The 26,504-nt window shown below is 40.1% G+C and overlaps 1 protein-coding gene across 1 annotated transcript; it reads right to left on the minus strand.

The window, feature by feature from the left end:
• Positions 1 to 10,919: 10,919 nt before the first annotated feature.
• RBM15 (RNA binding motif protein 15) lies at positions 10,920 to 21,300 on the minus strand. Its single transcript, XM_032301826.1, has 2 exons — positions 16,993 to 21,300; positions 10,920 to 12,917 (listed from the first exon to the last, which is right to left on the minus strand). Exons 1-2 carry the CDS (start codon positions 19,856 to 19,858, stop codon positions 12,871 to 12,873), a joined length of 2,913 nt encoding a protein of 970 aa, XP_032157717.1. The 5' UTR covers positions 19,859 to 21,300; the 3' UTR covers positions 10,920 to 12,870.
• Between the last annotated feature and the right edge of the window lie 5,204 nt (positions 21,301 to 26,504).

The raw sequence follows: 26,504 nt of genomic DNA on the forward strand, positions 1-26,504 counted from the left end.
CAAAAATCTGAATTTACTTAATAAAAAATTGACCAAACTCTCAATGGTGCCTTGATAATTCAGCCACTAAAATATGTGAAGATGAAAAACCATTCTCATTAGCTTAAAGAAGTATTAAATGTAGCCACTGGCTGACTAGAACTCTGAAATATGAATGAGTATCAAAGCCTTTTTGAGTGACTAGTATGGTGATATACATTCTCCAGAAAGTTATCCTTCTTTATTAGAAATAATTAGAAGTAACCTCTGTTTTCATTATTTTGTTTACTAAATTTTCTATGAAAAATGTATATTGTTATGTAATAAAAAGTAAGAATTGCCAAAAAAGGAGGGGGGGGCAACTGGGTGGTGCGGTTGGTTAAGTGCCTGACTCCTGGTTTCAGCTCAGGGTCATGATCTCAGGGTTGTGAGACTGCACAGGCTCCCTGCGCAGGGGGGAGCCTGCTTCTCCCTCTGCCTGTGGCTCCTCCTACTTGTGTACTCTCATTCTCTCTCTCTGACAAATAAATAAGATCTTTAAAAGAAAAATCCTTTATTTCAAATCATTTGAATAGTATTCCTGCCCATCCAAACAATATTACTTTTCATTATATCTAATAATCTAAATACATCTAAATTATATCTAATAATCTAAAATATTCAAGCTTAATGATCTAGATATGTCTTTAGACCTACAAGTTTCAGAGGTACCTAGGTGGCTCAGGTGGTTGGGTGTCTGACTCATGGTTTTGGCTCAGGTCATGATCTTGTGGGATCGAGCCCCACAAGGGATCTTGTGGGATCAAGCCCCATATTGGGCTCCACGCTTGGCAGGGAATCTGCTTGGGGTTCTCTTCCTCTCCCTCTGCCCCTCAGCTATGCACTCATGCTCTTGCTCTCGCTCTCTCAAATGGATAATAAAACTTAAAAAAAGAAAAAAGGTACTACAAGTTTTACATGAAGGTTGAATAAGTAGCTTTTAATGAAAGACAAACTATGTTTTGTTCTGTTTTTTAAAGATTTTACTTATTTATTTGGCACAGAGAGAGCACAAGCAGGCAGAAAGGCAGACAGAGGGAGAGGGAGAAGAAGGCTCCCCACCAAGCAGGGAGCTCAACATGGGGCTAGATCCCAGGACCCCAGGCTCATGACCTGAGCAGAAGGTAGATACTCACAGAATAAGCCACCCAGGTACCCCTAAACTATGTTTTTAAAATATAGAATAATTATTTTAAGTAGTTAATAATGTCACTCAGACTAAGCAATTACATGTGATTAGAGAGCCCTTCATTTCATTATTTGGGTGATTTTAAGAGGAAGAAAATACCTAGTGTTCTCTGTAACACCAAGCTCCCTTATAATCTCTTTCACAAGACTCTTTCAAACTACTGTTGTAAAAATTAAATAATTAAAATAAATCATTTATAATTAAGTTAAAAAACTGGACCCTGAGATCATGACCTGAGCTGAAGGCAGAGGCTTAACCCACTGAGCCACCCAGGCACACCAACAACTTTATTTCAACATCCAATATATGCCCATCACTGAGGGAGGCACATTTTATATATTATTTAATCTTCACAACTTTAGAAACAGATAGTATGATGCCCGTCTTACAACGAATAAAGTCAAAGAAATTAAACATCCAGTAACTTGTGAAGTCACAATTCATACAGACTGACAAGAAACCCTACACTGTCACCCCTAGATCACCCTGACTTCTCACCAGCACCACAAGATTATGAAGCTGATTTAACTGGAAGCAGTTATAAATTTGTTCTAACTCAAATTGGCATAAAATTTTATAATATCTAGATTGAAATGAAAAGGAGAATGCAAAGTACCAAAGAACCAGAACAAATTAAAGCAACAAAACACATCTGCTACAGTGCAGTAACAATGTAACTGTAACGATAATTAACTTTTTAGGTCTTCCAGTATTCACCTAATCTTACCAAAGACGGTAATGCTTGAGTATAGGCCACTTGTAATTAGCTCCTCAGTACTAAAATATTAGTTGTAATGTTTGTAAATTTTAAGCCTTAAAATATACATAAATGTATTTTTGTATTTAGGAGAGCTATGATAATTTGAACATAAAAGTTCAGCATACTTTCTTGTCAGCTACTTATTGGCTTATATTTTAAACTCTTGGGTGCCTGGGGGGCTCAGTTGGTTGAGACTACCTTCGGCTAAGGTCATGATCCCGGGGTCCAGGGATCAAGTCCTACATCAGGCTCCTCGCTTCTCCCCTCCCTCTGCTTGCCACTCCCCCTGCTTGTGCTCTGTCAAATAAATAAAATCTTTTTTTAAAAATTTAAAAAATAAGGGGCGCTTGGGTGGCTCAGTGGATTAAGCTGCTGCCTTCGGCTCAGGTCATGATCTCAGGGTCCTGGGATCGAGCCCTGCATCGGGCTCTCTGCTCAGCAGGGAGCCTGCTTCCCCCTCTGTCTCTGCCTGCCTCTCTGCCTACTTGTGATCTCTCTCTCTGTCAAATAAAATAAATAAAATTAAAAAAAAAAAAAAGATTTAAAAATTTAAAAAATAAAACTGTCAAAGATACCATTTCTTGCTATTACTCTAAGACGTGCCATACTATTACCAAAACAGAAGGAATTTTCTACATGTGTTGATCATGAAGTACTATTTCTAATACTAAAACTCTACCTTTATGGTACCTTTAACTTTTGAAAGTTCCTTCCTACCCATTATCTCATCATCATGTCAAGGCTGTAAGGAAGCTGAATAGGTATTATTATTCCTATTTTATACTTAAGGAACAAAGGCAAATGAAAACCAAGTTATTTGCGGAAAGTTATAAAGCCAGTATTTAACAGAGCCAATTCTGAAACCCAATTACCAGTGTTGATTAGATCACGGCCCCTGGCTTTCCCTTCTTTAATGATTGTCTAGAAGATTAAAATTTAATAAAATCAACAACTACACTTAAATGGACTGAGGTGGTAATTTTGTGATATTTTCTAAATAATCTAGGCATATTAATATATGTGATGTTATGCTTGTTTGCAAAAAGTTAGCTTAGTTAATAAACTTGTCCTACTGTAAAATCAGCTTTTTCCATGAGAAAAAACACACCATGTATTAGTATTTGATTTTAGTTATTTTTATGCAAGACAATACAAAACATGGACAGTGGTTTCTCTGAAGACTTGAATACAAAAAAAGCCCAATACTTTTTAAAAACCTTAAGTGTTTCTCTTAACACAAAACCAACTTGTAGGAGGCTTTATGTACACATATTTACCTCATTTGCCTACTCATTTCCCACAAATATCACCCAACTGTCTCAGATTTATACCTAAGGTCTTAACATATACACAAAAAATAACAGAAGTGACTGGAATCAACTTTGTAAATAAATCAGTTAAAACTCCTGTTTTATTTCTGAGAGGTAAGCTGGTATTACCTATAGTCACTGAGACAAATGACAATCATTTCTTTAAAAAAAAGGAAAGAAGAGCACCTGGGTGGCTCAGTTAAGTGTCTGCCTTTGGCTCAGGTCAGGATCCCAGAGGTCTGGGATTGGAGCCTCACAGCAGAAGCAATGGGCTCCTTGCTCACTGGGGAGTCTGCTTCTCTCTCTGCCCTGCCTCTGCTCATGCTCCCTCTCCCTCTCTCTCTCAAATAAATAAAATCTTTAAAAAAAATTTTTTTAATTAAAAACAAAGAAAAGAAAAGAAAGAAAAGGTAAAAGAAAAAGAACCTAATCCCTGGTAACATTCCAACAGAAGCTAGGATATTGTGAAATCTGCTTCTACACAAAATAATGATCAATGGTAGGCTAGTGAAGCTTTTCTTTAGGGATACAGAGAATAAACTTAGATAGGGTAACCAACTATCTGGCTTGGCTGGAAACAAGAGTTCCTGGGACACAGGACTTCCAGTTTCAAAACCAAAACCCTTATACTCTGAATGTCTAGATATTTGACAGTGCAAAGCTAAAACCTGAAGTTTTCTTCTAGCAACTGCCCCCACAAAAAAAGAAGAAAATCACAAATTCAATTCTGTTTTTACCTCATTCAAGCCCCAGCGAGCAAACAGAAACAGGCTACACATTAGTAGTTAAGAAAGGGAGGCATACATTTTTAATGAGAATCCACTTTCAGGCATTATCTGTCCAGGGACTTGGAAGTAATGGAAAACTTCCAGTTTTCACTTCTACTATTTTTACAGAAGTGACAATTTGAGCTGAAGTAAAGCCAAGATGTCCCAACTCTTTGGTTCATGTCAACCAACAGGAATATTTTAGCAGGGAAGAGAAGTTTGTCAGGACCAAGGAAATGAGAAAATTAAGTGTTAAAGAGCAAGGGCCAAATTGTTTTCCTTCCAATATCTCAAAGCTAGTCAGAGTTTAGCATAATTTGCATACATCAACCTATAGACTGGAGTTTATCACACTTGATTAAACAATTTCAAGACTAAATGCCCCAGCTGTGTAGCATAGCCCTCTGAAGCCATAGCAGTAAGATGACTCACCAACTGGCAGGTGTCTTAAGGTCTACAAATAATGGATGCCTACCTGGATGAAAACAAATGTATGTGCCCAACAGATGACCTCATCCTGCTTGGCAAAGAGAGGAGAGAAACTAAAAAACTGGTCAGTAGTACAGTACTTGTTCTATAATGGAAAGAATAGGACTTAGCTCAAAAGAAGAGACTTGTAATTCATGCAGACTTTTAAAATGTCCTCTGTACATATTTTATATTCCAATTTTCACTTACCAGGAAGGTTCAATAGAGTAAGATCTAAGAGGATAAAAATCAATTTTATAACCCCCAAATTAGAAATAACTGAAAGTGAGAATTGTCATACTGAGTTCAGTTGTTTCAAGAAATGTGAAGTCAGAGTCACAAGAAAAGTAAATCCATATTTAAACCCTCCTATTATAGTTAATGACTTGATGTCAGTTTCCACTCAAGTGAAAATTAGTAGTTGATGTTTGAGTTCTAGTTCATCGACGTATTTCCTTACTGAAAACTGACACCATGCCAGTTAATAAGATATGGGTTTATAAATATGGAGTTTAAAAGAAACTTACCCTTTCCCTTTGTGCAGCTCTGACTTCCAACCCAGTTTCTATAGAAACAGGAGGACAAGTGCCAGTGCCAGAAGTCTGCCAATTAGAACTCATCTTTTAGTTGTTGAATAATAAAGTCATATCCCAAAGTCGGCTATAGGTTTTTGATTGTCAGTAGTTCCTAAAAAGAAACCCAGGAGGAAAAAAAAGATGTTTAACCGATTATTGTACTTAAATATTCTCTCTCCTTTAAACTTGGCTATTAAAAAAGGTGGAGGAGGTTGATCCAATACCATACATGTTAAAAACATTTTATTAGAGCTTCAGATTATCTCTAAACTTAAGGAGCAGCAAATTTAAGAAAAGGTGTCTTTGAAGGTTCAAAATACCTTTACACCCACACACTGAAGGAAAAAACCACTCATGTATCACAGAAATAAAGTACTGTCAACCACCAAACCTTAAAAGTTGGATGAATTCATTCTTTTCTGTGAAATGTATTTTCAGTAAGATTATACACTACAGACAAATGAAGTTTGTCAGGAGCGATAAATGATGATATAGGTTAAGTCTCCACTAAAAACAAACATCTCAGGTCTCAGGAGAAATCTATAAATCAGAAATGAACCTAGAAAAGTTTTCTGGAGAAGCTGACTGCCTCCAGAGCAAACATGCCAATTTAAAAACTAAAACATCGTGGAATGTGAATAATCTTGCTCCATTTCTTCATTTGATATCAACAGGATTGCTTGGTTTTTTAGAGTCATTTATCATGAAAATTTACAAAGCAAAAATCATTCCTGTATCTAAATTGATACATTGCAATTTAGAGTAGTCCCTGATCATTCATACCAGACCACTCTCCTTAATATATAGATCTTAATATTTATTATGTTTTTTATCACTGATTAATATGAATTAGATTCTTGATTCTTATTGCTATGTGAGGAAAATCAGTTCATTTATGAAGTTACTATCATATTACAATTAAAAACCAAAGCAATGCAAACCCACTCCTCCATCCTTTCTATATCCATCCCCATATAAACCCACCTCTACCAAATTTTCTAAAGTACAAGGCAGCTATCAGCAAACAGCACTCAACTATCCTCAAAAATAACATGTTCTATCTCACAATGAAAAGAGTAAACTAGAACAGAATAGGAAGGAGAGAAAAAAGAAGCATAACAAAATAAGCAAGAACCAATAAGCAAGAACTAACCAAGACAGGCAACAACAACCCCTCCCCCGTCTTGGGGACAGAGACCTCTAGTAATTTCCTGGTCACCAGAAGCTCACTACCTTATAAGAACTCTATTCCTACTTTTCTTGATGAAGATATTTTCTGAATGCTTTCAAGTAAATGTCACATCCTAATGAAAAATCAGAAAATCTTACTCATGAGGAGTAAGATTCTAATCATCCATTTTTAGCACAGAAAATATTTATGTATCTATAGCTTAAGCAATGCTTCTTAAACTTTCAAGTACATACAAATTACCTGGAGATCTCATTTCACACAATGGGTCCGGGGGAGACCCTGTAATTCTATACTTCTAACAAGTTTCCAAGTGATGGTTATGCTACCGGTCTGAGGCCCACACGTTAAAGGGTTAAGGCTACTGAAAGACTAAGCAACATATATATATATAATATATACTGTACTCTGAAAGATTTTAGTTTTGATTTTCAAACAGTGCTTAAGAGGCTCATTGTGTGTGTTCGTGAGGCTGTTTATGACCTGTTTCTGGAGCAATGGTTGCCAACCCCGGCTACACATTAGAATCATCTGGGGCACCTCAAACAAAAAATAATACCAGGGCCTTGGCAAAGTCCCACTCCACCTAGATCAATTTAAATGAATCTGAGTGATCTGCAGGCACTGGCACTAAAAAGTTCCTCAGGTGATGCTAACGTAGAAGCTAACGTAGCAGGAACCGTGTATGACTATAGCAGAAGCTCTTCTGACAATGGCCTGAAAGCAGAAAGAATAAGAAACGACATGTTGAGGAAATAAGATGTACTCGGAGGAAGATTGCTTTGATGTGAAATCTCACGGCGGCCGGCAACTCTGAGTCTGAAGAAGAAATACAATCTCTACTATGCTTATTTAAATAAAAGAACACCACTGATCTCTGAACAAGAACATTTTCAGTCTTACAGTCAATAGGAAATGCTAATATATCTTTGGAGGAAATATCTTTGACTTGTCAGCAGCTGAAAGATTTCCTATTTTGAATTACTTATATTGCATCTGTCTTCAATTAATGTAGCTACTTAATTCTTCAAATATTTGGGTAGCTATTATCTGCCAGGCATTATTCTAGATCTTGGGAAAAGTTGAAGAAATTTGTGTTACTTTCCTGAGACAGGTAGTCAAATCTTGATCAAATCACATCACTCTGCCTCCTGGAAACTTTCTTTCTTTTTTTTTTTTTTTTTAAACGATTTTATTTATTTATTTGACAGACAGAGATCACAAGTAGGCAGAGAGGCAGGCAGAGAGAGGAGGAAGCAGGCTCCCTGCAGAGCAGAAAGCCCAATGCGGGGCTCGATCCCAGGACCCTGGGATCATGACCTGAGCTGAAGGCAGAGGCTTAACCCACTGAGCCACCCAGGCGCCCCTCCTGGAAACTTTCAATGGCTTTCTATTGCATTCGGCATTTGTCCTTGGCAACTTGGCCCTTACACTCCACTATCTTCCTTCTTCTACCAAAATGTCAGCTCCATGAGAAAAGAGAAACTTGTCTGTTTTCTTCACTAATATTCTCCCAAAATCTAGAATAATTAGTGGTACATAACAGATATCTAAATATTTAAAGAATGAATTAATTCTATACTAATTGAAGACAAACCCAGGTTACATAACCCAAAATAGGAAATCCTTCAACCATCTAGAAGCCAAAGATACACTCAACTTCCTAATTCCATTCTGTCTCAATCCTATCAGTAATCTGCTTCCGAGGTAGTAGATAAAGGTGCGGGGCATTCATGGAAAACAACTTGCTCGTGTACATACACAAACTCATAATCCTAGAATCACTTTCATTTTAATTTAAAATAGACTGAATTCATAGTATTTTTAGATTAACACCTGAAACCTCAAGGATACCCCAATCAGTTTCTGGTTGTGCATCCCCTACCCAAACTCACAAAACTTTCCTGGTACTCCTTTAGCATTTTATAAACTTTTAAAGAGTGGCCCTTCTTACAGACTGTTATAAGGCAAAAATCACATACTAAGCTAGATTGAATTCCTTGGAAAAATAATTACACAACTATAAAGGTTACTTAAGTGACAAATTTAAGTGGTAAGTTCCCTGGCATTGCAGTTTCATTCTGTTTGTTTCTTTAACAGCTCTGAATTTATCTTCTGGAAGTAACTCCTCTCTGCCTCAGAGACAGAACACTTCTCTGGCTCTTCTCCTTGGGAATCTTTTCCACACCATCTCCCCTTCCCATGCCTTACAGACATTACCCCAAAGTTTATAGTTCAGCACTCTACTCTCTCTGGGCCAGTGATGCTCAACATGTGGCCAAGCACCACAAACTACATCAGAATTACCAGGGACGTTCATAGACCAACAAAGACTCCTGGGCCATGCCAGCCCTAACAAATCCCAGAATGCATGGAGTAGCAGTCAAAGGCCTGAATATTTCCCAAAAACCACCAGCGCTGATACACTCTGTAGCTGGAAACCCACTGCCCAGACATTTTCTTAAGTTTGCAGCTTTATCCCATCCCAGCCTCCAGAAAAAACTGAAGTCAGACAGCACAGCAACCAAGAACACTAGGTGAAACAAAGGCCTGGTTACAACCCTGGCTCTATCAGTTCTAGCTGTCAGCTTATGGTCTGTAGTGAAACTTAACTGAAACAATGTGTGTACAAGCCTTGGCAGAATGCTTGGCCCAAGTGGGTATTTAATAAACAATTGCTATTATTAGTACTGTCCTTTTCCATCAACCTGCCTCAAACTCATTATGCATCCTCACTTCCCACCTTCCTCAAACTGCCTTGCCTTTCAGGATTCCCTCCCGAGTTCTGTTGAACTGACCATTTCACAAGTTTTCCAGGCTTCAGCCTGCTCAACTTTTCCATTGATCAACAAGCTGTTTTGTTATTCATGCTTATCTGCCCAACATCTCAATCCCAATCTCCCTCATCATTCCACACCCTCCTCCAACTAACAAATTATTTGTAAAGTCTTTCTTGACTATCCCAGCTTAAAGGAAACTTTAAGTTCATATACTCATAGACCCATATCACCTGTAAAAATTCGTTAGCAATTAATCAAAAACCGGCCTGTGACATCTCTTACAACAGTCTTAAACTGTGAATTTTCCCCCTGATATTTAACCATTTACTTGTTTATATCTAGTGTCCCCAATGACATAGTATAAGTTGCTGACACGGGTAAAGCCTATTTGATACTTTCCATCTATATGCTCAGCACCTTACTTCTTAAGATACAGTCAGCATACAAATGATTATACAGCAACTCTACCTGAGAGCTTAATGTTACAGCATTTGAGTAGAAGCATGTTAAGTAATTTGACCTGAAGGTCAAAATCTCTTCTTCCCTGCTAAGGACAATCTTGTCTGAGGTTTGAAGGAATTCTGTCATTCAATAAATTGCTTAGGGAACCAGAGGGAGATGTAAGTGGTGGTCAGATAAGCCATAATCAGATAACCTGTTGTAAAAAGAAAAACAGATGCTGCAACCAGCCATAAGCACTAAATTTACTGCCTCAGATAAACAGCTTGTAAACCAGAATGTGACTTAAGCTATAGAAGTGGCAATTCACAGACTCTAAGTTGTATTACTAAAATCCAGGTACTCCCTATTTTCATTTTAATACCACAGCCAGGCTTTTCAAAATAAGCCCAAGTCAATTCAGAGGTTTTCTTGAAATAATTTCCTTTATAGTAGAATCCTATATTTAGACCATATGAAAGATACTGAGAAACCACATAAAGAATTCAAAAAGGCAGGTCCCAACTTATAAAACCAAAACTCTAGATCTAACACTCAGCCCAATTAATAATTTTTCCCTCATGGTATAGCTATAAATAAAATGATTTCATGAATAGTTTCCAAAGATTGTCATGCTGTGTACCCTACCATTTTGCATGATATGCTTTCATATACAAATAAATGTTCTATTCACAAACTTTTCCTCTTGTTCTTGAGATGAAACCCGAGATCTTAGAAAAATACCAAACATGTAGAAACACGCAGTGTCACATAATCTTCCTTAAATCATTATAGTGATTTAAAATACTTGCTTACTAGCTGGAAAAACTACTTAATGGGCTTTCAGTGTGGACTAGCCAGAGAAAGAAAATACATTGGAAATTGACATTTCCAACAGGTATAAAACATCTGAAGAAAATGTAGGTGAGATCATCTAGCAGTTTTAGATGACAGCCAACTCATAAGCAGAGGTTTTAAAAGCTTGTAAATCACACAATGACAAACTGAAAGGCAAAAACACACAACTGCACTTCACCTTTTCCCCTTTCGAAAGAGATGAAAAACCAGAATTTTGTGAAAAAGAAACATTCAACATTTCAACGCTACTTAAAATAAAGGAAACCTAGTTTTATCATACACTAAAAAAGCCGTGCTTATATCAAGTTGCCAAAGCCTCATACCAGATATTAATTGGCGGGGCGGGATGGGGGTGGGCAGTGGATTGAAAGGGCTCAGAAGGCTGGTAGGACTAAAGGCACAACAAAAATGGTAAGAGCAGACAAAAGCTAGATTTCTTGTTAACACTGCCGATTCACTTCCCAAAACTGTAGTTGCCTATTTCCATAATTCAATCTCTTTGCAAGCCAAAACTAACCATTTTGGCTAAACTATCATTCCCAGCATGATGGTATTTTTTTTTTTTTCTGGTGCTATATACTAACCCAGAGGTTTAGAATCAGTGTTTGTAATGGCAACATTTTACAGTATTAAGTTCTTCCAGTACCATTAAATCACCACAGAGGGTGAAGCTAGGGTTAATGGAAAATGTCCAAACTTTACAGGACACCAGGCTGTTAAGTCCCAAATCCATGACCAGGATTTTAACACTTTTGGCTCCCACGATACAAAATCTTTCTCACACGATAAATTAAAAAAAATTACATACATATAAACACCAAGTACAATAGAAGTTCTGGCCCAGAATTTTACAAACACAACACTTTGGTAAGGAGAGGAAGCTAGTGATAGCAGCAGAGTGCCTCAAGACTTCCAATCAGAGAAACAATATCCCCACCAGTAAAAGCCCTCACCCTGTTAACCAAATGCATTTTTGACCTCTAAAAACCCTCTTACCTGTTTACAAGAGTTTATACAGCTGTTTGCCACTGGAACACCACCTTGCAGAGTATAACCGTGCCATCCTTTGTTGATAATCACCTGTTGCCTAAGTAAGCATCATCCCGCATGGAGACAGACAGCACTAGGGCTCTTCCATCCGAGGTTAAAATTCAAAACAAGCCCAACAAGCCTGCATTTCAAGGTGGTCTTCGTCTGCAACTAGGTAAGTTTAAAACTGGCAAACAACAGTGGTGTCTGAAGCCAATGGTGCAGCACTGCTGGCTTCCTCTTGAATTCCAGCGTTGTCACTGTGCACCGAAGTCTCCTGCTGCAAACAGGGGAGTTGTTCTCCTGTACTGGGAACAGCTTCCAAAGCTCAGGAGCCCCTGTACAGGATAACGCAGGAACTAAAGGCAAACACTTTCTCCTCCTTAGGGACGCCTCCATTTTTTCCTCACACTCTGTACTACCAACCGAAGTGACCGGGCCTGAGTGTGCGTTCGTACCTACGAAACCGTCACGGTGCATGCACATCCGAGGCATGTGGAACCACAGGTCAAATAAGGCACAGATACCACAGTAACGGTTCTAATTACACACGCTAGCTCTCAGGAACTCTTCATCCATTCAGAACTAAACCCATCACTGCATAACTCTGGTAAGAAGCCCCTGGAGACGGAGGAGCTCCTCAAATGTGTCAGGAAAGGCTTTATTAACATCATCATTAACATTTAAAAAGCAAACGGAGCATTTCTCCTTCTTTTGGCAATTTGGTGCAAATGTTAAGTGCAAGATAAAGCAATTTCAAACTTCTCTTCAAATTAAAAATGAAACTAAGGCCAAACGTGACGGGTGAACAAAATAAATCAAAACTTAAATTTCAGCAACTCCGGCTCTTCAAACCAGCAAAGCCCCCGACTCGTGCACTGTGTTGAGGCTTACGGTGCTTGCCCCGGCTTCTTGTGTGCCAGCAAACAGCACCATTTCCTCATCAAGTTGAGGACTGAGAGGCCAAAGATCCCCTTCGCTGCAAACAAAGGGGGTCACAGTAACACTAGTGATCCTTCAGAATTGACACACCGTGATAGTCAACATGATGGTCTCCCTGCTTCTTGCTCAAGACATACAAGATCTGAGCAGCAGTAAGTACCCCCTCGGCTGCAAACAAAGGGGTCAAAGGTTTGCCGTCAATTCACTTCCAGGCAGAAAAACATTTTCCTCAAAAGAAACAATTTATTTAGAATAAAACAAAAGCAGCTCAACTGTGAGCGCACGTTTGAGTGACAGCTACTTTTAAGCTGTGTGAGCCATAAAAAGGGTTTTTCTTTACTTTTCCAGAAATCTTGTGTACACAGCACAAAGCAAGAGGTCATTTTTTTTTCCACTTAAAACACCGGCATTGGCATCACAATAGCAGATACACAACTTTAAGCTGCCATTTTAGTAAAATGCACAAATACTAAACAGATTAGCTTTCTTCCATCAAGAGGCCCATGTAAACTCCACATAAGCCACAACTTCTCTTCAAAAAGGTCCATTAGAGCTTTGAATTCCATATCTTCAATCCGCAGTTCACCAGTTTTGCTTGCAGGGGGGGAAAAAAAGGTTATTCAGTACAAATGTTTACAATATTAAAAATATATATATTTCCCCTATGCCATTATAGATGAACATAACATTAACAAGACCTTCCTGGATAGTCCAGCTTGACTTCAAAAAGCACCAATAATACCCACTGGCACATACCTTGAATGAATTTACTGTATGAATAGACAAGTAACAAGTAGAACAACAGGGTGGATTTTTTTAAGGACTGCAATTAAGCAAAGACCATGGGACTGAAAATACCCTTTATACTCATGTAACTGAGTAAAACATGTCAAAAAAATTCAGAAGAAAGGACATTTATAATCAATTTATGATCAATATATCCTAAATATAACTTAAAAAATTAAACTAAAAAAAGGTGGAATTTAGTCAAACTTTTACCCCTCTGTTTTCATTCCATAATTTACATGGAACAATCCAGAACTACTCCGTTGTAAAAAGGGGTCAAGATATGAAGCCACTTAAAAATCCACCTTCATCTGTGTTACCAAAGACAGCAGCTATTCTTTTAAGAAAACTCATACGAACAATTGCTAAACAGCCAAAGAACATTTTAGGACTTTTACTTTTCAACTATTTAAATCAAACAAAGAAAACTTTTTTATTTAGCTAGACAGTTCACTGTGGTTACCTGAAATAATTTTCTCCCTTTAGGGACATCATTATAACCAGCACGTTAACAGGGTCAGCTCCACTTCTCTTGTTCTCATACCTAACCGCCATCTCAAAACCAAACACCATAGCAGAGACAGAAAAAAAGAAGTCCCGAAATTCTCTCCAAAACTTTTCACATAAAAGGTCATTAAGGCCCTCTTCTCAAGAGGATTTCCTGATTCTGTTACCAGAGTTTTTGGTGAATGGTTCCTATATGGACCCAAACCGCAGTTCAAGCTATACCTGCATAACGAGCAATTTCATGGTCTAAAGAACGTGGATTTCAAATTGTAAAAAAACAAGACAAATACTGTCAGTGAAAACCTGCTCATAAAATTTTTAAATAAACCGAAACAGTGTTTGACTCTGAAAGCAACACTTACACACCTCACTTTTCCTACTGTATCTCAAATGATCTAACTGAATTAAGGGCCAGAGTATGTTACCTTCAAAATGTGACAAAAGCTTATGCCAGTCAGAGGATGAACATTTTAAGATGTAATTCTTAAAGGGAAAACTCAATCTACAGAGTCCAAGTATACATGTTAAACCGGGAATTTAAATTTTTGTGTAGAAAACGCTTTACAGGAATCCCAGTTACAAACAACAAAATAATCTTTAAAAAACTGGCTAGGAGCTGAATGATTGTTTAATTTTCCATAAACTTTGAAGTTGTGATCTAAGTCTTAATTAGTTTGATGTTCTTCAAAGTAATACTTAATAAGTCATTAAATGATATACTGCAATTTTCTTTGCATTCATTTCAACAGAGTTCCAGAAAAATCAATTGAGCTAAACGAGTTTTTTTTTTTTTTTTTTTAAGTAAAAGAAACAAGTGGTTGTTGCAAAGAACATCCAATATTGAGATTATGAAATTCTGGCTAATGAGAATTAGAACCAGATAGCTTTAGACTCTCGCTTTCATTCCATCCTGAAGGCTTAAATAGTTTAACAGTATTATGAACTGGCACAACAGAATGGGCAACACAAATAAGAAATTCATCTGAATGATGGCACTCTGTAGGTAAGCACCAAACTAAACATAATTAGTTATTTCTAATACATACATTTAGAAATGATATCAAGCCATTGTTTCAAAACCATAGAAGCACAAATTGCCCAGATCTAACAAAAGCCGCCATGTCAGATAAAGATTCAAATAAACAAACATGGAGCAAAAACCACAGTACTCTTCGGTAAGTTGTCACATCAACTTAAAAAAGAAAAAAAAAAAAAAGAGAGAGAGATAAAAAGAAAAATGGGAAAAACCACATTTTGGATTAGAGTAAAATTAAATGTTATGAACTTCACTCTCTAAAAGAGCAAAATCATCTGTCCAGCCTTCTTATCAAAAGATATTCAAAAGTTAATGGTTAGTGATATTTAAACTGGAAAAATGTATCTAGCCAAACTGTACTTTGACCCCATGTATGCACAGACTGCAAACTTGCGTTAGTTTCTAAGTGTCTCCTCCATATTAGTGTGCTAAGCACAGCTTTTTAAAAACAAAAAGCAGCAAGTCTTACTTGTAGGATTTCAGATATTTTTCCTACAGAGACACCAAGGACCTTTGTGCTCATTGCCTAGTACCTTCCTTCTGTCAAAATAGCTAGTTTTTCCAGTTTAAAAACAAAACAAACAAACAAACAAAAAAACCCCACAAAGACCTCCCAACTTAAAAAGAAATTTATAAATGCATAGTGAAAACCAAAAGGATGACACAGCAGTGATGAGGATTTCATGCTGACACGCATTAGACACCTGTCATAACGGAAAATTAAAAAATTACATGACATTTCCCTGGGTTATTATTGGTGCTATTTCAAAACTACCAGCTTTGATAACAGAAAGAAAACAGTTGAGTTCTGCCAGGCTTTCTATAAGTCATTTTCACAGAATAGAAACATGACCATGATCCAAAAGGTCCTAGAGTTTCTAATCATAATTAAATATCAAGGGCCTTAGCTAAAGTCCTCAGCATATATGTATCAAGGCGGGGGAAATATACTTACTAATGACCTGAGAAACTAGGGGTGAGGACAAGGGGACAGATCAAAGAAACAAGACAAAAAAGAAAATCATCCATTACTGTTATGCAGCAAAAGCCCTTGTTAAGAACCAGAAATTGATATAACCTTCAGCTCTGAAAAAAACTGTGAGGGTAGGTTAAATTATTCTGTATTAATTTCAGGTGTTTGGGAAATAAAATAAAAAGTGGTTTTCCTACACTGACATTTCAGTTCTCTGTGGCTGGACACCCGTGAAAATATTAAACACAAAATTTCAAAGATATTCAACATTTTCAATAATGTAATGTCATCGCTACTGTTTATATATGAAAATAAAAATACAGGCAAAATTTAAAAAGAGCATGTCAAAGGCATTTCACGATGACTTTAAAAATTTCTGCAATCCAGATATGGCTGATTAATGCCCACTAAAACAAAAGCTGACTTATGAGCCTGCAGACAACTCTTCTTTCTATTATTGAAATCAGAAATTTGCATGGATACAAAAAAACTCATCTTTGATGAAAAACACTTAAGTTTTGAAATATGCACAATTAAATTAGACCTGTACCTGCTATACCTCTCTGAAAGTCAGTAAAAACACCACCACACACCAATAACTAACCAAAGAATTCTGATTTTAAAAACACCTACTCACTTCTTGCATACTAGCATAAGACATAGATGGTTTGTAACCTACTCCTCAATTTTTTTCTGAACAGTTACAGCTACAAACCAAAAGTGCATATACGGGATACAGAACTTAAGAACTAATGATAAAAATGTGTATGTTAAAGCAAACTCCGGGAATAAACCATGTACTTTAAGAGAAATACTCAAATACCTGATTAAAAATTACATTGCTATACAGTTTATCAGCTTGTACTTTTAAGATTCCTGATCAAATTTCAGCCACACAAATAACATTTCTGGTACAGGAATTATTTACCTACATACCAATCAACCCACTCTTAGGTGTAATATTATCTTTAAAAGTCAGTGGGCTCTTCTCCAAATCCCAACTTTTCAAGAAAATTTTGGGTTTGTAACTCTGAGGATTTTTTTTTTTTTTTAAGCTCAAGGTTACAAAAGGGGGGAAAAAAAACTGAAGAAAAAAAGAGGAAAAAAGTTACTCATAAAAGAGTAGGAACTCCTAATTAAAATAAATTCATCTGCCTGCTACCTCAGGGCATCCCTTTCACTTAAAATAATAGCTAAACTGTCCTGACTTCTATTTTAAAGGTTTATAAAAATATAAAAAAGAAAAAGCTACAACTAAAACTAATTCAAAAGGAAATTTCATCTGATGCTGTATCCCATTACACATCACAAAACAGGAACCATGTCAAAATAGTAAATACAAGTTACACATGGACTTTAGGACGCACCACGGACAATGATCATGACCAGGTAATCTTCTTCAGATTTGGCCAGTGCCTTGGCAGGGGAATCCAGGAACTGCTGGGAGAACTCACAGGGTGGGAAAGCATGTAGGACCCCGGTGTTTTCCTTGTCTTTGTTGCCCCCCACAGGGAGGCTTATCACCCCAGCGGCCTGCTTTTGCTTTAAATAGGACACAAGGTTCCTAAGTGGCCTCTGAGTAGAGGTGGCAGTGTCTGATGTGGCTGAGGAAGAGGAGGACCTGCTGTCAGAACTTCCAGGCACAGCCAGAAGAATGGCATAACCATTGGGCCCTGCCACTTTGATGCGTCGAGTTACTTCATCCAACTTGGGCTGGTCCAAACGAAGACGCTGAGTGATCTTGAGCTGGGCTACTTTGCCTCCCGTTGCGCCCTCCACAAGAAGACTACTAGCCACTTGGAGGTCACCCTGCAACAGATGCATGTTGGAAGGAAAGTTGCTGTTCTTCAACAGAAGCATGCCCTGCCAGGCCAAACAGAGTTTGGGAGAGGCTGCAGCTGTTGGGGCTGTCCCACCATCCTGTTTCTGGGAGGGGGACTTTAGCTTTGAGGAAACAGTGCTGGTGCTGGGTGCACTCCCATCAGACCGGTCTTCTTTTTTCAGAGGGCTTTTTCCCTCAGTGGGAGCCGCTGTCCGGTGCTTCCTATCCCGTTCAGCTGATGCAGAGTTTTTACGGTCTCGCTTGTCACCCTGGCTCTTCTCCAAACTACCTCGTCTGTCTCTGACTGGAGAGGGCCTTTCCAAGATAAGAAGACGGGAAGATCGATCATTGTCACTGTTGTAGCGATCCCGGCTACTGCTCAATTCTGGGCTGCGGTCGGGAGAAAGAGCACAGTGACGTTTTCGGGGACGATCACTCTCAGGAGACCTATCCAGGTGCCGGCCCCCACTCTCCTCAGGCGGCCTTCGCTTCCTAGGCTGGTCTCTGCTGCTGGGAAGATCTCGCTCGCCTCTGTCCCGGTCCAAAGACCAGCCATCTCGCCTGCGATCCAGGCTATCCAGTGGCTCATAAGCAGGCACAGCAGTAGCTGCAGTCCGAGTGCTGCGTTCACGGACTGGGGGTGGGGGTGGCACCCAGTCAGAGTCAGGATAAAGATCTCTGTCACGATCTCTGTATAGTAAGGGTGGTGTCCTATCCCGAGCACCCCTCAAAGGGTCAGGTGCTCGATGTCCAAAAGCATCTGTCACCAATTCATAATGAGTTAAGGGCAGAGGCTGCAGATATTGCTGCTGGTAACGATGTTCTGTATCTGCAAAGTCTACTCTAAGGCGACGATCTGGGCCACCAAGTGGGAAGCCACGCATATGGGTCCAGGCAGCATGAGCTGCATCGAGGCTTTCATATTGGATATATGCCCAACTATCACCTTTGCGGTAGTCTATAGTGCGAATGGTGCCAAATCGGTCAAACTCTCGTGCCAGGGCAGCGAGAGGCACCCAAGGTCCCAGACCACCTACCCAGAGGCGGGTGGTGGGTGTAGCTTTACCATAACCAATTTTGATAGGATTCCGAATAATAATTTTGCCAGACATTGCCAGTTTGGCCCGGTGAGACATGTCTAGGTTCTCAAATTTGAGAAAGCCATAGGTACTGGTCTGGCCCCGAGAAGGCCTCTTGATGTCTACCTCAGTGATGACTCCAAAGCGGTCAAAAGCCCTTCTTAGATCACTCTCTGTCACAGTGATGTCTAGGTTGCCCAAGAAAAGCGTCCGGTTAGCTCGCTGATCATCCTCGGGAGAGATCTCATCTACTTCTCGGAAAGGAGCAGCACCTGCTCCAGCTCCCACCCTTGGCTCAAGACTGTATGCTGGGCGCACTCTCTCATAGAATGGGTAGTCTCGCTCTCTCTCCAGCTCACGGGGCAATGGTGGCGGGGGTGGTGGGGGCAGGCGGCCAAGAGCCAACTGCTGCAACCGGTAGTCTCTGTATCCCAAGGCTGCGCCACCAGGGGAAAGTGATCTCTGGCCTCCACCTCCTCCAGGGGGATGCCGGTGTCCACCTACCGAGGCCCCGACCACGCTGGCTGACGGAGGATAAGTATCTTTGTCTAAAGGCGAGCGGCTGCGGCGCCGGCTCACATACACAGCTTCTATCTTCAGGGGCCGGTCATAGAGCACTAGGCGGCCTCGGGCATGCTTGGCCGCCCGCGCGTCCTCTGGCCGCCGGAAGTTCACAAAAGCTACTCGCTCATCCCCGCTGCCAGAACCCGAGAGATGACTGATTTTGACACTTACATCACCGAAGCGTTTGAACTCGTGAAACAGTCCGTCCTCCACCGCTTCGTCACTCAGCTGGGACCCCAACTCGCTGATCTTCAATGTCTTGTATTCCCCGCCGTCCCCGCCGCCAGGAGCTGAGGAGGCGGCCCCAGAGGAACGTGACTCCCCGCCTCCACCCCGGGAGCTGCTGCGCGACTCGCCCCCGCCCGAGGAATTTTTGGTGCTTGGGGAGCTGTAACTATGCAAGCGGCTACTGGAGCTGCCCCCGCCAGTGTCATACTCGCGGCTGCCACCTCGGCTGCTGGACTTGTCCAGATGAAGGCTGCGCCGCGACCCGCCGCCGCTGTCGGTCTTTCCGCTGCTACTCCCATTGCTGCCACCAGAGCCCCCTAACTTCTTGCTCCGCTCCCCGCGGGAAGTCGAGTCCTCACCTCCACGGGAGCGTTTGGTCTTGACTGGAGAGCGCTCTTTTCCCTTCATTGTTGCGGGTCGTCGGAGGTCGTCTCCGCGGAGATGATTAACCCGCCGGCCCGCGCTCGTTTCACACAGCGGAACCGCACGCCGCCATCTTGGACTCCGCCGCGGCAAAGGATCCCGCCCCGCACTCCTCATTGGTCAATTAGCTCCTCTCTTCTACAGTCTCATTGGGAAAACGATTTGTCTGTCTTTACATCTCCCCGCGCTCCGGAAAGGCGCCCGCCCAACCACTGTTATTGGGTTCCCAACGCTTTAGTCTGAGTACTTCATTGGTTATATTTGTTGTCCATCTTAACGGTTCCTCGCGCCAGGCCGTGGCTCCGCCCCTCGCACTCTAGGGTCACCTGATCCAAACTCTGAAGGCGTTGATTGGACAAAAAGTCTGCCCTGTAACGGTACTTCTAGCGCGGTAAAAGCAGTGATCCCACCTCCTCATTCCTTTCATTGGTTTGGGACTCCGTCCTTTAACTCACTATTTGGGAAGTCGGGCCATCTGTTCTGGCGTTTTTTGAGAGGCCCGCTTACAGCGTTCTCGCGAGAGAGAAAGCGCTCCCTTTCTCGACCCGTTCTTCCAACTCCTCGGGCGGCTGAAAGAAGTTTAAATCTGATTGGATGTTGACCAGGAAGTTGATAGGCTGAAATAACTGTCCGTCATTCGCTTAAAGGGGTAGGCTCGCATACTGGGGAGGCTGACTGAAGGTGAAAGAGTAGAACACGCGCTTGCTGTGCGACGTCACTAAGACGTCGCGAGATGGTGACCCAGCGCCAGCCCCGCCTCCTCGCGCTTTCTGCGTTCTCTTCTCAAGCATTAATCTGATCCCGCGCGGTCTTGGGTGTACCTTGGCTCCTGGAACTCGAAACTTCTGGCCACGCCTGCTTAGTTCTTGTCTGGGACAAGGGGCTGTCGGGGCGAATTCCTCAGGAAGGAACCTCAGGGGACACCATCTTAGTCCCTGCGGCCTCAGAACAGCCTGAAAAAGCTGAGGTCCCCGGGGGCGGGCTGGCCGCGGGTTCCCAGTTCGCCAAGTGCCGGTCCCACTAACGCCTGGGGCTCTCGGGGACCAGCAGCTGGGAGACAGCGCGGCCGAGCTGCCGCCTTCGCCCGGGGCCCGGCTCTTTGGCGTTCCCTGCTCCAGCCCAAGCACCCCGCGTAACCGGAGGGGGCGGCGGGGCAATGCCCGGGCCCCGCGGTCGGCGCGCGTGTCTCTGCGTTCCCAGTTTTCTATTGCGAAGTCGCGTGCGTTTTGGATTTTGTACAAGATCCGGTGATCCAAGTCCCTTCGCTTCGTACCTGTAATGCCCCTCCCGGTTAAATGATAGTCACATGGACGCTCCAGGGGCAGACGTGTCGCTCGTTTTTTCTGCACTTCTCGAACCTCCCGGCATCCGGTTAGTGTAAGAAGCCAGTAGCACAGCCACCTTGCCGACTCTCCGGAGGAACCTCTTGGCCTTCTTCAGGCATCATCCGCTCCAAAACCCGTCTTGCGTTGAGATACAGAAAGCACGTGTGCCAGGTGCCCTTCGTCAGGTGAAGGGAGGAAGTGCTGAGTTCATCACAGCGGTTAGTTAGGCTTGTTGCCGTCCTCCCAGAGGTTGTGAGGATTCTTGTGTTGAAGGTTATGAGGTTATGACGGTTCTTGTGTCGATCCTCTCTTCTGCCACGTCTTTCAAGTCCAATACGTAGGAGAAAATGATATTTTTAAACACACGTTTTTCAAGGTAATATGAATGTCGCCAAAACAAACCTAAACTTCAAAGCTGTGTTAACGATTGGGACAGCAACATGTTTGGTCCTGCCGTAGCCATCCTTTTTCTAGAAATCTTGAGGAAGATGAATATGAATTTTATCTCGATTTGACAAAGAAGCTTGAAAGAAGCCTAATAGGTAAAAGCATAAAAATCTGCGTGACTGTAGTATGTAGACTGACTGACTTGCTGTATTAAGACTATTTTAAAACTTGCTACCGTTTGTGGTTTTAAAAAACAATATATATGCGTAGGTGCAAGTGTTTCTGTTAATATATTCATAGAAACTTCATTGAGAGTGCTTCAGTAATGGTTACTAAGATCACCCTGAGAGGCGGGTAGAGGATCTGGGTGGGAGAGAGACTCAACTTCCACTGTATATCTTTCTACATTATTAAAAGGAAACTTGTTTTACCATGTGCATACTATTACTGTTCCATTTTTTAAAAATAGCAATTATTTTTAGCTTCCCTTAAATTTATAGAAAAAAAATTACAGAACTAGAATACTATAAAGAACTCCTATGTACCCAACACCCAGTTTCAACAGTTACCAACTCCTGTCAGTCTTGTTTCCTATACACTCTCTTCCCACTCTTTGTTATTTTGTTCCAGGCTTATCTGGTACATTTCCTGCCCCAGACATGAAAGCAGCCATTTCTCCAAGGAGATCTGGTTCCTTTTAGGGAGAAAAGATATTTAAAGATAAAAATATGGATGTTAGGAGATAAGACAACAACCAACACAGTATTTGTAAAAGCACAAAACAGAAGGTTTTAGTTGTTAGGGAATTTTAATCTGTTTCAAGGTTATATTAAACATAACACAAAATTGAAGTTAAGCCATTATCTGGTTATTTAATGCAACAGCCAATCCAAACAAACCAGAGTGACTATTTTTGGCCTAAACTGACCTGCGTAGGTAAGTGAATGACCAGAGAAAAAGTAATGACCAAATCAGTGTAGTTTCTCAAACATGACAGGGATTGAGAATGGTGGGAAAGAATTCAAGGAGCAGGTACTGGGCAGTGCCCAAGGCTCTGCAAAGCTTAGCAGTATGACTTAGCATTTGAAATACCAGAGAACCTGATGGAAGCTACTGCAGAGAGGAAGGTGGCAGGAGAGCTTGCCTAAGGGGACTGATGGCCTGTCTGCTGTTGAAAGGATTGGTAAGTAGAATGGATAGAAGAGCCCTGGCTTCTGTTCTTAGTAACAGCCAAAATAGAACCTTGATGTATGTGTATGTGTATGTGTGTATGTCCACAACAGAATTGGATAATGACAAAATACGCCCATGCTGTAATCACAGTGAGTGTTTTTATTTCCTTAGTGTTCTTTAAAGCATGAAGGTGCTTAGTGAGGTCGTATCAGCTTATGTTCACATACGTGCTTTAGAGAAAGCTGAAAGAGGATAAAAGTGAACTAGGATTTGGAAGACCAGGACTTTAAACTTTTTTTCTGGTGTTGGTGATGGAATTGTTGAGGTCCAGTTCAAGGTTTCATCTGGGCTTGAAAATGCCTTGTCAAAAACCAAGACATAGAGTTGAGGAAAAGCTGACATAGCCCATTCTGGCGTCAAACTTGGTTCCCTGAAACTATAATTCAAAGGCCCCGGAGGTCACAGCCCAGCAGGAAAGCAGCCACAACTAGCTTTCTATATGAAGTGCTTTTTTCCATATCCTTTAAAATCAGTTTTAAAAGGAAAAAGCAAAATGAAAGTTATGGAAGAAACTGCGTAATTAAAAGTTATCAGTATGCTTTCGATCAAATGTCTTCTTTCAACCCTCCTACATTTTATTGTTTCTGTATCCTCAGTATGCAGACAATTATGATTGCAATATGAAATTTATCTTGGGAGCTGAAAGCTGGTTGATTTCCTGGCAGATGCAAAAAGGCCTGAAGCTGGAAATTGGAATTATTTTCCCACCCACAATAGTGGATTAAAATTTTCAATTTCATCTTCTTTCATAAAAGTGAGTGGTCTCTTGACAGGTTCATTTTGTTCGTCTGCAGAAAAAGCATGCATTTTACCCATAGGCATATATTAAATCCTAAAATAGCAAATAAACATTTAGGACCTAGCTTGCATTATTTTTTTTTAAAGATTTTATTTATTTGATAGACACAGATCACAAGTAGTCAGGGAGGCAGGCAGAGAGAGAGGAGGAAGCAGGATCCCCGCCGAGCGGAGTGCCGGATGCAGGGCTCGATCCCAGGACCCTGAGACCATGACCTTTGCCAAAAGCAGAGGCTTTAACCCACTGAGCCACCCAGGTGCCCCTCTAGCTTGCATTATTAAATCACTTGCTTATTTTGGTCTGTAGCCTTTATTTTTAACGGCTTTATTAAGATAACATTTGCATACCATAAATTTCACCCATTTTAAGTATAGAACTCCATGGTTTTTATTATACTCACAGAGCTCTGTATGTGGTTCACCCTTTTAACATTGTTACAGAAAGCACTCTACTATAGCTTCTGCATGACTATGCCCTTATATGATTTTCTCTTTCATATATTTAGACGTCTTATAGGGCAGTGGCCAAGAGCATGGACGCTGGAACCAGCCAGTGTGGACTAAATCCCAGCTCTGCCGTGGGCAGAAGAGTTACTGTTAATCTCTCTAGGCCTTCATTTTCTCATCCATAAAATGGGAATAATCCTAGGATCTTCACTGGGAGGACTAAATGGGTTAAAACACATAAAGATCTTAGAACAGTGCCAGGTACATGCTAAGCACTACAAATATGTTTGCTGTTACTAATATATTTTCTTTTTGAATTTGGGTACATAAAATTGGAGTAATCATAATCCTCAGTTTATGATACATAATCATCAGTGGCCCATCCAAAGAGATGAAAGAGCTTTTCATCTCTTTATCAACAACCTGTGAATACCCATGAAACTACCACTTAATCCAAGAAATAGAATGTTACTGGTAATTTACATCTACCTAAATACCTTATCCTTATTCCTTATCCACTGCCTACTCTCATAGGTAACTACTATCCTGAATCTGGTGTTTCATAATTTCTTGTTTTGATTAGTTTTAAGAACTTTAAAAGATGTTTTGTTCTTTTATTCTAAGATTTATTTATTTATTCTAGAAACAGAAAAAGAACACAGGCAGGAGGAGCAGAGAGAAAGAATCTCAAGCAGACTTCCCACTGAGCATGGAGCCCAGTGTGGGGCTCAATCTCACAACCCTGAGATCAGACCTGATCCAAAAACCAAGAGTTGGACGCTTAACCAACTGCGCCACCTAGATGCCCCAAGGATTTTAAAGAATTTTTTGAAGGAATTTTTTAAAGCGTGTGTGTGCATGCGTGCATGGGCATGCGTGTTTATAGTATTTTTGTTGTTTTTTAACTTTATACAAATTTATATTTGAACAATATAATATTTGTAATCTTCTGAGACTTGCATTTTTCATTCCTAATGTTACTATGATTCTTTCATGTTATCATATGTAGCTATGTTTATTTCCATTACTGTAAAATATTCCATTTTATTGAATATACCACCACTTATATGTCCATTCCTCCTCTGATGAACCTGTGGGCCATTTTCTGTTCTTGTGCTATTTTGAGCAGTGCTACTATGAAGGTTCTTATTCATGTGTCTTGAGGCACACATGCAAAAATTTCTTTGGGATAAGATAGGGAGGTGGTGGGTAGAGGATAAGTAGGAAGAGAACTACCAGAATAAAGGGAATATTTAATGGCTAATTTTATAAGAAAAAGAAAAAACAAGAAATTCCTTGCCAGCAATGTATAAGAGGTCTTGTTAATCCATGTCATTGGCATTTTATAACTTTTTTTCCCCCAAACAAATGGGTGTCAAATAGTATCCCTCTGTGGTTTTGATGTTTTATTTCTCCAATTACAATGATGTTGTGAATGTCTTTTTAAGTTTCCTGGCCATATGTTTCTTCATCTATGAAATATCTGTTCATGTCTTCTGCTCCTCTACTGAATTAGATCTTTCTTATTATGTGTAGGGGATTTTCATATATTCTTGATTCTAATATTCTGTAGAATAGATATATGACAAACATCTTTTTCTAGCTCACAGCTTATTTTTCATTTTTTGTTGTTAGCACTTTTTGTATCTTGCCTAAGAATTCCTCTTCACTTCCTCTAATCCTGCTGCCAATATTTTCACCTATATTAAAATTTTGTTTGTCTTATACATTTTAGAGCCAATTCATCAAGCTCCATGAACATCTGTCTATGATTGGGGTTTCATTAAATCTATGGATTAATTTAGGGAAAGGTAACATTGTTATATAATCAAGTCTTTCTTTCAGTGAACAGGGATATCTTCTCATTTAATTAGATCTTATTTAATTTCCATTGACAACGTTTTTGTAGTTTTATCAGTATCTTTGCATGTTTTTTATTATGGGTTGTTATTGTTGTTGATAGTGTCTTTTTTTAAAGTTACACTTTCAGTTTGTCATCAGTGACTTGAATTGCAGCCACTTGCTAAGCTGTCCTGTTTTTATTAATTCAGCATATAGAACACTGAGTTTTCTAGGCACACAGTCATGTTGTCTGCAGATAATAAGTATTTCCTCCTTTCTAATCCTTATAATTTAAAATTTTTCTGGTCTTATTTTGCTAACTAGAATCTTGGACACAATATTAAGTAGAATGATAGTGAGCACTCCTATTTTATTCCTGATTTTAAAGGGAATGCTTCCAATGTTTGTCCATTTAGGATGATGTTTATTACATGTTTTGTCTGTTTGATTTTTGTTATCCTAGTTTGCTAAAAGTTTTTAATCATGAGTAGATGTTAAATTTCTTCCGAAGTAAAGGAAGTTCAGGAACGGTGACAATAAAGTCGATGCATGACGCCACATTATATCTTAAATGGCAGAAGCCATAATGGAGAATACAAGGACAAGTAATGAAATCTGAATATGTATTGTGAATTAGCTACTAATAATGTTTCGATGTTATATTTCCTGAGTTTGATCATTACGCTATGGTTATCAAGATAATCCCTTTGATCTCAGCAGCACATGCTGAA

Source organism: Mustela erminea, chromosome 10 (genome assembly GCF_009829155.1).
Source record: "Mustela erminea isolate mMusErm1 chromosome 10, mMusErm1.Pri, whole genome shotgun sequence".
Lineage (NCBI taxonomy): Eukaryota > Metazoa > Chordata > Mammalia > Carnivora > Mustelidae > Mustela > Mustela erminea.